The sequence below is a fragment of the Priapulus caudatus genome, unplaced genomic scaffold (assembly GCF_000485595.1).
Source record: "Priapulus caudatus unplaced genomic scaffold, Priapulus_caudatus-5.0.1 Scaffold273, whole genome shotgun sequence".
Lineage (NCBI taxonomy): Eukaryota > Metazoa > Priapulida > Priapulimorpha > Priapulimorphida > Priapulidae > Priapulus > Priapulus caudatus.
Genome location: NW_014577334.1, coordinates 74579 through 88546, shown reverse-complemented (window position 1 = coordinate 88546; position 13968 = coordinate 74579). Strand labels below are relative to the sequence as shown.

General features: G+C 37.6%; 2 protein-coding genes across 7 annotated transcripts in view; one reads left to right on the top strand and one right to left on the bottom strand.

Moving 5' to 3' along the window:
• The window catches only part of LOC106808404 (coiled-coil domain-containing protein KIAA1407 homolog), a 12372-nt gene extending 6113 nt beyond the window's left edge, over positions 1-6259 (top strand). For 3 of the 5 annotated variants that reach the window (XM_014811119.1, XM_014811118.1, XM_014811114.1), the window contains 8 exons: positions 979-1192; positions 2139-2343; positions 2899-3095; positions 3658-4068; positions 4565-4725; positions 4986-5118; positions 5385-5539; positions 5719-6259. In XM_014811119.1, the coding sequence (XP_014666605.1) occupies positions 979-1192; positions 2139-2343; positions 2899-3095; positions 3658-4068; positions 4565-4725; positions 4986-5118; positions 5385-5539; positions 5719-5872 (1630 nt within the window). In that variant the 3' untranslated portion in view covers positions 5873-6259. Of the gene's footprint in view, positions 1-978; positions 1193-2138; positions 2344-2898; positions 3096-3657; positions 4069-4564; positions 4726-4985; positions 5119-5352; positions 5540-5718 lie in introns of all 5 variants that reach the window. The other 2 variants (XM_014811117.1, XM_014811115.1) reach the window with 2 other exon arrangements.
• Positions 6260-7283: 1024 nt separating this feature from the next.
• LOC106808406 (tubulin-specific chaperone cofactor E-like protein) overlaps positions 7284-13968 on the bottom strand; it is a 9938-nt gene continuing 3253 nt past the window's right edge. For both annotated transcript variants that reach the window (XM_014811121.1, XM_014811122.1), the window contains exons 4-8: positions 11598-11776; positions 11113-11243; positions 10411-10619; positions 9916-10067; positions 7284-9442 (exon numbers count right to left, since the gene is read on the bottom strand). In XM_014811121.1, the coding sequence (XP_014666607.1) occupies positions 9127-9442; positions 9916-10067; positions 10411-10619; positions 11113-11243; positions 11598-11776 (987 nt within the window). In that variant the 3' untranslated portion in view covers positions 7284-9126. The remainder of the gene's footprint in view (positions 9443-9915; positions 10068-10410; positions 10620-11112; positions 11244-11597; positions 11777-13968) is intronic.

Sequence of the window (13968 nt, the reverse complement as noted above, 5' to 3'; positions counted from 1 at the left end):
CCACTACACTAAAATATATAGCTATACTAGCAGGATACCCGGCGTTGTCCGGGAAATAAAGCACTCAGTTGGTGACCACTTGGTTGAAAGGAAAATGTCCCCAAAAATATATATCTATATATCTATCTATCTATCTATCTATTTATCTATCTGTCCATCTATCTATCGGTCCATCTATCTATCTATCTATCTACCTATCTATCTATCTATCTATCTATCTATCTATCTATCTATCTATTTGTCTATCTATCTATTTATCTATCTATCTATCCATCCATCTATCTATCCATCCACCTATCTATCCATCAATCTATCCATCTATCTATCTGTCCATCTATCTATCTCTCTATCTCTCTCTCTATCTATCTATCTATCTATCTATATCCGTCTATCTATCTATTGATCAAGCGATCGATCTATCTATCTATCTATTTATCTATCTATTTATCTATCTATCTATCTATCTATCTATCTATCTATCTATTTATCTATCTATTTATCTATCTATCTATCTATCTATCTACTTATCTATCTATCTATCTATCTATTTATTTATTTATTTATCTATTGTATCTTTAGTAACCGTAAAGCAAGTCAGTGCAAGCTGAATTCTGTTTGGACTGTTTTAACTTGAATCCTGTTGCTGCAGGGGCCCGTTTATTTAATGCTGCTGCAGGGTCCCGTTTATTTAACGTTTTTTTTCCGTGTTTTTTTTTGGCTTAGATGACCTCGGAGGTCAAATCCAATGTGCCCATGACATTCATCATCAAAATTTACCCCTACTGAACGTCCTTGGACATTTCTAGAGTGCTCCATATTGATTTGCATTGCGAACAGACATACATTCACAAATATGTATTAGATATATCGATCATGTATTGTAATGTTAATAGTATAAGAAAAGTCATTTCACAGTTTCAGCACGTAGTAACCAAGATGACAACAAATCAATTCTTCTGCACCTTGTCTGTCGTGCAGGAAGATGTTACTGGCAGTTCAACACCATAGACACGCAACACAACGGAAGTATTTCCTCTTATGGCGTCTAGTGATACAGCGTCAGATTGAGTATAATAATCAGCAAGTTGTCGCCTTGGAAACCAGGAACAAAATGGATGCTTTTCTTGGAGCAATTGCATCTGGAACGTTGTCAGGGACAAGTGGGGAAAACAAATCGTCACCAGAAAAATTAGTATGTATCTCACTGTTTTCTGGTCACCGTGTAGCTGGATATTTGTAGCTACTATTGATTTCAATTTACTGATATAAATTTTCAAAATAATGTCTATAATTTAAACAGGTTCTTTATTTATTTAGGTCGTATTTAGTTCGGTCAACCTACATTCTACCCTCTATAGCTTTAAAACAACGAAAGCTCAAACATATAAAACCTTAATTTAATATTAAGGTTTTATATGTTTAAGCTTTTATTGTTTTATAGTTATAGAGTATAGAGTGCTGCAGCTTGTCTATTTGCTGCACAGCAGTAGTATGTGAACCAGGTGCAATTCACAAGAGCGAGATTGACAGATAGACACTGATATATCTAGATGTAGGTGAATATTCATGAATAATTGATCAGATATAATATTATAGTGCAAGGTGTCCATTGTCGAAACACTGAAATAGTCCCAGTAATTAACAAAAGTAGACACTAGCTCACTGGCAGGTGCATAGACAGGTGCAGTTGTGTGTGCGTGTGTGTGTGCGTGTGCGTGTGCGTGTGCGTGAGTGTGTGTGTGTGTGTGTGTGTGTGTGTGTGTGTGCTTGCATGCGTATGTCATTTATGTGTGTGCTTTCAGCATTAGGAGAATTGGATCTAGAATACTACTAAAAAATAACAAAGAATTGCTAGATGGTCAAGCTGATAGGCAATGCTTTTTTCGAAGGAAATGTGGTTTTATTCGTAGTAGTTTTAAGAAGTTGGTATAATCAGGAGTGAATAAAAACAATTTGCTTTTCTCACCTACTGGTATAATGCTTAGTTATAGTAATGCTCGTTTACAATGGGATACGATAAAATTATAATAGTAGTGGGAGTGACAGCATTTTTCATTAGACTGATATTCACTAGGTGTGATTACATCCCACTGAATTCTAAAAAATATCGTAATTATCCGACTCTTTCTTCGTTTAAGAGTGAAAGCGTTGCTAAAGATAAATACCATGAAGATGTAAAGCTACCCGCTTCACAAAGTGATTCAGCGCTAAAGGTATCACTGCCGCACGGGAGCACATCTCTAAGGACCAAGTGTGGTGTCAATCGATTGTCGAAAAAGAACTCCTGGCAGCTTTCACAGAAGGATATCCATGTTGTGAAAAGTACACTAGATTTGCCGTCAAGTAAGTATGTTAGTAGTGTGCAGAGTCTCAATATTTTCTCAATACCTTTCATTTATAAAATTCAAAAACAAAAAAACAAAATTTCTCGAATATTTTTCTTGTCTATTAACTCAGTGGAGATATTATGGGTCACACGTACATGGCAGTAACCAAGCAGGTAGCAGATGCCCCATGTATAGTCTTTTTTAGTTAAATTTTAAGATAAAGATTTATGATATATTTAACAGTTTAACTCAATACTAGAAGATCCTGCCAACACCATTCTACTCAATTGTGTATTTTATGCTGGCATAACAGAATAAATTAGTAAAATGCTTTAGCACTAAAACTCGAAATCACAGAGGTTAGAACTTCCATTTTAAGAATTGTCTTTATGAGCAAGTGAGCTATATAAAACTGCCTATAACCTCAAGTTTCAGTATGGCACCACTACTATTGGTATTACCTATACTGTGTTAAATAGTAGTGGAGTAAATCTATACCTGGCACCTTGTATAGTAAATACAAGTACCGATATATTAGCAGATTATATTTGGTAATGTCATTTGTTTTCAGGTGGTGGTAGCTCTAGCAGCCTGCGGCAGGGTGGTGCACGGAGGGGAGCGGTGTACAGTCACAGGTTCGCAACGCAGCACAAGATGCTGGGTGAGCAGAAGAAGCTGATCCACCAGCAGCAGCAGCAGATCGACGAGCTTCACTTTCTCTGTCGGCAACAGCAACTCAAGGACAAGCTGCGCAGCATACATAAGCAGGTTCGCTTCTCATCGCAGTCGTATTTTTGTGATTGCAGATGCACTATTTGTTCATAATTGTACGTCTATTATATATATATATATATATATATATATATATATATATATATATATATATATATATATATATGTATATATATATATTACGTGTTCTTGAGTTTTGTGCATTGATGGGGTTTCCTAGCAAATGTGGTGTTTGATATGTTGTGGTGAAAATACAGATGTTTAGTTGTTGCCTTAGTAAAAGATTGCAGTGCATCTACGATTTTTTTCTACGCGTTGTAGAATATTACTAAACTAAAATCACATTTACTAAAATATAAGCAGGAGAATCTTAATCAATTACCAACATTATTTATAAAAAAACAGTAATGATTATTTTTTTTAAATGACATCACTTTTTAACAGCTCATTATGTAGATTTATGGGAAACCTTCTGTAAACATGTGAATCCGGCGCACATCAACAAGACAAGAATATACTTCTTGGTTTTATTCCTATTACGATTATCAGTACGAGTAATTAATGATTATAACTATTATAACAATTCAATTATTTGCAGAGAATGTCAACGACACCTGGAAATCATAGCCCTGTCCAAAATACTACAGTGGTGGACGGTGGCAGCCCCGTAGTATCCGAGAGTGATGGCAGTAGAGTTAACACCAGTGCAAGTCACGTGACACTCAGCGATAATGCCAGCTTTGCTACGACCACAATTTCTATTGCCTCGGAGTTCGTAACCGAGCCGGCATCCAAACGGCAAACGAAGCCATTGCCGTTGGTGTGTATGGAGGAGAGAGCTAAGGTACGAGCAGAGAGGAGGGCTGCGATAGAGGAACGCAAGAGGAAACAGGCAGCAGAGGAGGCTGCCAGGTTACGAGCAGTAGAGGAAGAACAACAAAGGCAGGAGGAAGAGGAGAAAAAGAAAAGGCTCGCTGAACGTAGGGAGCGAAAGCTGCTGGAAAAACAGGCATGTGATTTTTAGCCAGTGTCAATTTTCATGCACTTCACGTGCATATCTCACGTTACACAAATATCATTTTAATCCTCTGGCGTTTTGCCCTACGCAATTCGCTCAGTACCACATGGATAATTTTATACCAAATGAGAATTTTGCTGCCTCAATCATGGTGTCAGATGTAACCAGTGAGATCCGACTCTTATAGCTGATTTTACACCCAAAAATGGGTCCATTTTTGTCCAGTAGATATTTCTGTGCAGCTAAGTATGCCTTCAATATTCTGATTAAATCTTGGAAGTCCTGAATGTTGCCACTGTCTAAACAGCTGTCTAATAGTCTAATAGTCTAATAGTCTGTTGCCTCTCCCAAAATCAGAACCAGTTCATGAAGTTGGGTGACTTTGCCTGAATATCCCAATGTTTTAGCAAAATCAAAACTGTCCTGGTGTAGAGAGCTACTCTTTGTTGAACTCTATTAGCTGAACTGTGTGTGTGTGTGTGTGTAGCAAGAAGAGGAGCGACAACAAAGGCTTGAGGCAGTAAGACAAAAGAACAGGACAGCCGGCAAGCACTACAAGGTAGTGCTACTCCGTCGCAGCTTTTGTTCGTGGCGGAAACTCGTTACAGAAAAGCACAAGCAACAACAAATGGCCAGCGAACACCACAGGTTGGTTATTAATCAGCATTTCCTATTGTTACCTGCATATGATATAATTATTATAATTATGTAATTAATGATTGACATGTACTATTTTTATTTATGATGTCGAAGACATTTCACGTGATCAATATTCAGAATGGCAATAATCTCGTTGTGTGAAAAATGTCTAACTCTTAATCAATCTGAAAACATAATTATTGATCAGCAGCACAGCTCATGCTAATGCACAATTAGCAATTAACTTATACACTATTAACTCATTTTAGAAAAACATTATTGAGAAAGTGTCTCCATTCGTGGCATGCTGTTGCTCTGGAATTCAAGACTCAAAACACGCAGGTGGCAGATGATATGTATAGACTGATTCTCACCAGGCAATACTTTCAGAAGTGGAAGGAGGTGAGGGACAACAAATCTCTCTCGCTCGCTCCCTCTCTCCCTCTCCCTCTCCCTCTCTCTCTCTTTCTCTCTCTCTCTCTCCCATCCATCCATTATTATCTATATATTTATTTACTTTATATTGTGCATATTTATATTTATATATACTTTATATTTATATTTTCCAAATCTATCTATTCTAACAAAACAACTGTCAAGTACATCTCTTTTAGTATTAATTTCCATGTACATAAGTGCGTGAAATGCATGTCACATCGTTGGCACAGTATGGCAAGAAGATGCTGCAGCTGGAAGAAAGGGCACAACTGCTGTACTCTGAGAAGTTGCAGAGGAAAGTACTTCACGTCTGGCTCGCATACACCACCGACGAAAACCTCCTTCTCTGGCAACAAGAGACGAAGGCGAAGAAACACGACGAAAGGTAACGTTTTGTCACAACAGTTGTTTCGGGGGTCGGTGTAACGTAATACAATACTCGCATGCATAATATGAGGCTCGCCGTTGTGTTACGTACGTGACGTGTAGTTGAAGTTGGAAACTATTAATTGATTTGAACTCTCCCAGGTTTATGGTCGCCATTTCTTTCTTTGCATGACGTAGACGGTTAAAGCAGAAGATGTTCTGTGCATGGAAAGCACTGCCACGTATCGTGAAAGCACTCAGGGCAAAGGAGCTGAGAAAGGCAGAGCTGAGGCGTAAAGTAGCGGCCATCTTACCCGACTACGTGGGACCTGACGGGAATGAATTCGTATGACTTGGGACAAAAAACAGCTTCGTTCCATGTCCGAATGCACGGATGCGAAAATCTGGATGATGTTAGGATCTGCTAACCTGTAATAGGAATGTATCTTTTTTGCTATGATTGTTATTTAGTGTTTACTCTTTGAATTTGCAGGACACTTTTTGTAATGCATTTTACTTACGGTTACCAAGATTACAAAATCGGGTGTTGTATATGCAATCATAACCGTGGCATAGATTATACTGTGAACTTGTAAATAACATTTTATCTATACCCACTTGCTGTCTTGTTATATAGTAGGTTCGAAGTTGTACAAAAATGTTATGCCTGTGATCATGAACATATCTATAGATATATACTAGCTGCTGGTACCCGCTGCGCTGGGTAAAATCGTGCTACTAATTCATACTACTAATAATGGGACACAATAGGAACATTGGGTAAAAATCGACAATAACATTGCACAGAATATGAATATTTAGAAATCAGTCTAATAAGATAATAAGCATGGGAAAAACTGTTACGTATGACATTTATATGACAGCACAACCCAACTTAGAACCACTGGAACATAATAGTAATATGGTGTAAATGACAAAAAGTTATTATAACAGCATGTACGAATGGGTTGGACTTTTCATTTGGAAACCTCTTGATAAACAATGTTTTTCGTGTTATTCTCTGGTGGAAATATGTAAAGATTCCTGGCGTCTCGAACTGTTGAGCTCCACACGTACGGCATGCACGTATGGCACGTAACAGCATGTACGAATGGGTTGCGCTTCTCATTTCAAAGCCTGTTGATAAACAATGCAGTCGTAACCTTTGAACTGGCTGTGCTCTGTTTTAGCTCGGTGCTCGGTTTGGGTTTCACAATCGTTTTCGGTTTCGGCAGCTGATGGAATGAGTGATCGATTTTTTCTCTGTGTGGCAGCACTGTGCAGTGAGTGGTGAATTGTGTGAAGATTGACGAATTAACGGGTTTTTCACGGATTTTTCGGTGAGTTTGACGGTTTGGCAGGTTTTTTTCAGCTACGAACACTCCCCGGGTATAAGAGATGGCCCTGTGAAAATTGCATCCAGATCGCTTGGGCGGTTTGGCCGCCTATAGGGAAGATACATACATACATACATACATACATACATACATACATACATACATACATACATACATACATACATACATACATACGAACTCAAATATATATTAGATATCCTTATAACTTTTCTATATATATCATTACATAGATATTTTCATGCTGTTATCATTGGCATGAAATAAATATAACAAGCTGCAGCACTGGTAGTGTTCAGATAGGACGAAAATGTGTTCTATCTGTTTCTATAAGCTAATATGCTATAATATACTATATAATTGCTAATTCAAAGGGCTGTACACACAGAGATAGACAAAAAACGTGACTTCACTCACATAACTGTTGATTTATAATTGAACTTGGTGAAAAATATACATATGGTTTGTCTACAACACACTTACTAAATTTATTCTTACTACACATTTAAAATTCTAAAATTAGTAAATATGACTTAGATACATAAATATATGAATATTCACACGGGTATACATAAATTGTGGAATTTAAATGCAGTGTTCATAATGGCTGTATAAATCAAGTTTTGGGTCAACAAAGTAATTATGTGTAATAGTTGCCAAACGTATGTGTTTTACTTGTATTTTAAAACAATATTTAAAGCGAAATCTGCAGGATAATGTAGCAATCCTAGGTCTCAATTAAATCTCAATCAAATTTGGTGGATTAAAAGGATAATTTCTAAACATTGAAATCTCTTTGCCATAAAGCTGAGCTTAGCCAAAATGATTATCATCATTATCAGGAGTCTATCAATAGATATTGATAGACTCCTGTCATTATTAGTGGGCAATAACATCATATCACATAGGTATATTGGTTTTCTACCTTTATCGCCACAATAAACAGTAAATTGGTCTATTACAAACATGAGCTTTCCCTTCTATGATGTGTGACTGTAAGATATCACACGAGAGCAATTTTTGTACTTCTAAGGCTCTAAGAGAACAAACACACATCAAACAAACATCACTATAGCTCTGCTTAGCTACCTGATAAAGCAGATTCAATGCTAATAACCTCTACACTGTATGTATAGTGAATATGCACATAACCTCAAACGCAAATGCGGACCTACGGCTACCTATGCAGTAATGCAAAATCATATCCTTATCCTATTGCACCGATTAGGTCTGTGTTCTAGCATTGAGCCAGCCAATCACAACTACAACACGGTGCCTTCTGTATTCTTGCAACTCCCGCTAAAAACCGGAACACATGACTATATAACATCAGGAGTTAATAATGACAAATAATTTGTCATTATTAACTCCTGATAACATGTTGACACTTAGCCAAGGCCCTACATAAATTATCCATGCAAAAAGAGCTTATTCTAATGATCACCCACTCTACACCCACCTTTCATCACATACTAATACGCGATGAAGCTCCACTAACAGAGTTGGCTAGAGCAGCTACTTGTAATACATCATGTATACTTGCACACACGCACGCACACACACAATACACGCACACACGCACACACGCAATACACGCAAAGACACAATACACACACTCACACAAACACAAATGCAGACTAGCTGTAATAAAAAAAACTCTTCAACGTCTCCAAAAATAGTAAATACTGTCTTTACCTACATTGAGCGCACCTCTAACGGCAGAACCGGTCTGTCTGCATCAATGACCATACAAATAGCTTCTACACTAGGTGAACTCCCTGGATATTGGAAACGAATAATAGTGAATGTTCACTCACATAACAAAGGTGTGGATGACCAACATGTATCTACCTCACATGCTCTCACTCTGATCCCTACTCGTTGGGTTTTTACTGTACAACAAATGGCTAGTGACTATAATTATTTATCCATGGTCCTATCAGTAATAAATATTGGTGATTGCTATTTAAGAGTAAGCTTTATTCACAGAGGAAACTGAATGATCAGGCGGAGATGCGCTGATCCCAATGCTGTGTGATCTATTATCAGGAGTACATGTATAGACTCCTGACACATACTGACTCTTCATACATTGCATCCTAAAAGTCTTGTTCCACGTACTCCTGATACTATGAGAGAAATACGTGAACGTTTCTTACAGAGCATATGCCTTTGTTATATGAGACAGCACCTGTTTATACCTCTACCTAATGCAATAACACTGGGCCCTGTGAAACGTTACCTCGGCGCATCACTTTGGTACAATCTCGAGCTCGTGTCCATCTCGAATGTTGTAGGTGTACAGCTTCTTCTGGTTGTTCTTCATCTCCTCGGGACCTTGCAAACTCATGTCGCTCTGCACTAGGTACAACCGGAACTTGTTCGGCGGCAGCTTGACCCACTGCGCCATCTTGCGCCGTAGGTCCCACACGGTGAGGTCAAGACGCACTCGCGCCACCGACTGCTCATTCTCGTACTTGAGCCGCACCGTGGCGACCATCTTTGGTTTTAGGTTGACATCAGCAAGTGCATCCAGCTTTCCGTGTTTCTGCTCAAGCTCATAGTACCTGCGTGAGTAAACTTTGGTATTACCGATTGGGTCTGTAAATTTGAGATCTCTGCTGTGTTGAGATTCACATTGTGAGGACATTGCTACGCTGTATGTAATATTACAGGTTTTAGTTACAGGTTTCATCCAATATTTAGCAATCCACTGGTATACCTATGGTTGGATGGTAGTACGTGAGAATGTTTTAAACTTCTATCACAGGAAAGATGGCAAACCTAATGCCATGGTGAGCAATGCATTGGCCTATGTTGACCCTTATTAGACCATTCAGTCATCTTAACCCTACTATCTTAATTAGTTTATCCCTCCATCAAGTTAATTAGTTTAATGTTAAACGCCTTAATGCACTGCTGACGAAACTGAAATCTTTCCCAAACGTCAGGTATAACGGATTTGTCAGGGCCAGTGTGTAGACTAAAGTTTCTAAGGTGTACGTTGCCTTACTCAACTGAGGTAGAATATGCTGTTTACCTATCAGGTTTGTGGTCGTTATCCGTGTAGTTTCTGATGAAGGCCCTCTCACAAGTTTCCCTCTCATCATCTGTAATCTTACTCTTGTTGAATGTGGTGATGTCTGGAAGTCTAGCGATTGGCAGCTGCCACTGCTCTATCTCTTCCAAATCCTTGTTTTATTAAATAGAAAATGTGACTTCATATACTGCATGAGCTGTGTGGCTTCAGTTTAATAAACGTTAGTGCCGTTAACCAGTGATTATTGTACAGACACAAATAACTGCATATATAACCAGATACATTTATAATATTAGACATTCGTATATTCCTATCATTTTACTTGTCTTTCTATTAAGTATAATTTCGTTCATTTAAACCGAAAAGAAAATACATAAAAAACACTACTGCTGTGTGTTACGCCTCGAATGTACTCGTCAAACTCGATAGTCATCTATTGCACAGTATAATGATGTGTAATTAAATGTACTCTTACAAAAGATGAGAATAAAATACCTCAACCAGTGGCACACCAGAGATTTGAACTTCGACCAGTACAGGGAAGTTTCGCAAGCGGTCAATGTCCTCCCACTCTGTAATCGCTGTCCCTATAACACACAGCGAGGTCACTCTTGGAAAGCTTGTCGCAATGCGATCTTCTGGCTGAAAGTTGGAGATAGGATTGTCTGCGACCAGTAGCGTTTTCAGATTCGGAAACATGTCACCTGAAATAGAATAGTAGATTGTTAAATTAATAATAATAATAATAATAATAATAATAATAACAATAATGTGCATTCCAAAAGCCTCCACAAAACTTATTTTCCATACACAATTCTGGTCTTCATGTCACCTGAAATAGAATAGTAGATTGTTAAATTAATAATAATAATAATAATAATAATAATAACAATAATGTGCATTCCAAAAGCCTCCACAAAACTTATTTTCCATACACAATTCTGGTCTTCATATCAAATTTATAATAATTTAATAAATGTATTTTGAAAATATATAAACCATGAAATAATGACCACCTTAAAGTAATAATTACGATTAACATATAACACATGAAAAAGTTACTCACCAACGATTTTTAACTCGGGTTCATTTAATTTCAAACACAGTAATAAAGTAACTAACTTTTATTATTCTGGCTAATACATATAGTACACACACCTAGAGTGGATTAGTAACCACTGGGTTAGAATCACATACCTAGCTTGCATATTTCAGCCCATTCGGTGACACCATTGCTATTGAATGACAGATGTTCAACACTAGGGTAGCAGGTGTCACTCACTGGCACTGTACTTTTACCAACCAAGCTAAGATGGAGTTCCTTTAAACTGTGGATAAAAAAACGTTTAGAAACTATTAATAACAAAACATTATTTATCAGTGAATTATATATACGTCATATTCATTTCAAACACAAAATCTGATACATCACACGATTCAAATCAACTAGTTCTATTGAAAGATTAGTGTGCAGAAGAAAGGAACCACAAAAGTTAATCCAGAGAAAATGAATAAAACTAGCTTTGATTCTATCTAACTTGAAATCGTATCAATCAAGAAACTATACTGTAGACAACATGTGCTAAGCAAAATTAATATAGTTAAATCATACATAATGCACATTGAAGTCAACGCAGGTGCAGAGTGCATGTTTAAAATAAGAGTAAAGCCTTAATTCTTACTTTGGCATCAGATCTAGAAGTTTCTGGATATGCTTCCATGGGGCTCTGGTTTTGTTCAGGGCCAGGTATCGTATCTTAGGCATCACTGGGAGATTATCTGTACAGCTGAAGTCACCGAGGTCATTTGTGCTCATATTTAGAAACGTCAGTCTGGGCATCTCAGTAACAACCTTCATCACCTACATAGAATAAACAAACGCACATACATTATTATATAAATATTTGCACAATATCTTCTAGAATGCATAGTAATTATTATTGACACTATTTTGCAGCAATCCTACACTTACAAGCAACTTTAAAACGTTGCTGAGCTATTATCTAACATTACTATAAATAGCTTAAAAGACAGATCTGAGATGTGTGAGAGCAAATGGTGAGAGATAAGGGACAACGATTGCTGCAACCGCTTTCCAAAACATGCACTTGATATGACTTATTGCCCGGTTGTTGACTCACACATAGGAGGAAAACAATTTCTCTTCTCTCTACTGTTGGAGAGTTTCATAATCTCACGATAAAGATATCAAGATATGTACAAACACCACATAAAATAATATATATATATATTCTGTGTGTGTGTGTGCGTGCGTGCGTGCGTGCGTGTGGTGTGTGTGTGTGTGTGTGTGTGTGTGTGTGTGTGTGTGTGTGTGTGTGTGTGTGTGTGTGCGTGCGTGCGTGCATGCGCGTGTGCGCGCGCACACACGCGCTCTCTGATATATATTCTGATTAAGGATACTCTCAACCGTTTGCACGGGTATTGCTCTAATGAAGAGTAAACGTTTATTGACGAATCAATCGAATCAATCACTTGTTTTATTTATAGAGGAGATATATCTCTATGCTCAAGGCAAAAAAATTCATAAAATTTCCAGCACCTAATTATGTTACCACACAAATTTTGAATTTTTATGTAAAAATGGTATTTGGGATATTTCTCAATTACCAGAAAGAGTGAGGATACAAAATTTTCGCCACATGTTAAGCACAATATGTACCAAAATAGCGCATCAGGATTCTTCTTTAAGTTTCATATTTACTGAGAAAAATAATAAAAAAACTGCCTAAAATTCAAGTCGCACGTTTGAATTAAAAAAATCTTTGCGAATAAAGAGACATAACTCATAAAATACGGCACTTAATAACAATCCCTGACGCTCTTTTTTACAGCAATATGTTACCATTAAAACGAGGGTAAAATTAAATTATTCCGAGTTGTAATCACAGAGAAATATCCATTTATACATCGACTACTAAGTCAGAAATTGGAACGGAGAAATCAGCGTTTTTCTGACGTCAGCCGCGGCTCACTACCATGTACGCGGGCAAGCAAAACGCTCTGACAGTTCACATGTTATGTTATACTTATAGGGAGAAATGAGCACATGTGCCAGGCACATAGTGTTAGCCATCGAATAAAGTTGAAAATGAAAAATCGGTAAAATGAAAAAGAATGAAAAAGAGATACTCTCAAGGTTTTAGGAAAATTTTTACCGATTTTTCATTTTTCTATTTTTTTTATTTTTTTATTTTGAATTTTTTATTTGCTAACTTAAGCAAAATTTTAGCAAAGTTACTTTAGTTTTAAAATAGGTATTAGCAAAGTTATAAGAATTTCGGCTTATTTACGTACTATATTGGCATGCCCTAATTGATATATGGCATATGTGTCAATATTACTCCACACAAACGCGTAGGACGCTTAAATAGCGATGCAAACACGTATAGGCCCTCTTACCATGTAAACAAGGTTTGTTTTTGTCGATTAGACACATGGATTAAATACATTGTGGATTTGACCCGTTATGGAATAGAAACATTACGGAGTTCAGGGGAGAGCCAGTCAGCACACCTACTGTCACACATATTGCGTTCGATCACCACAAAGTCACATTGAACGCACAAATAAACCACCTCCACCTCCGCAACTGCCACGTTTAGCGGGTCAAAACACGACAATATAATCGTCGCAAGTCAGCAAATCAAATGCCACCCCCCCAAAAAAACTTTTTTGGCCCCGAACCAAAATATCACAGCCAAGCTGCAATCTCCCGACGTCGCTTTTGACGTAAACGGAGATTTATTTAGGAAATTTTATGACTTGATAAGGCCAGTGGAAAAAAAACATGTACATATATATACGATCAGGAGTCTATCAAGATTGATCAATATTGATCAATCGACTCCTGATACGATAGCACGTTTAACGTTGTGCGATTTCTACGTATCTGACCGAGTACTGAAGCTGACAGGGCATTACTAACGGTGACGCTACACGTGGGGCGTGTACAGGGGGGGGGGGGGTCCAGGGGTCCGGACCCCCCTGCTCGCGCAGAAAACGCATCTAAGGTGGTCTAATTTCAAAAAATTT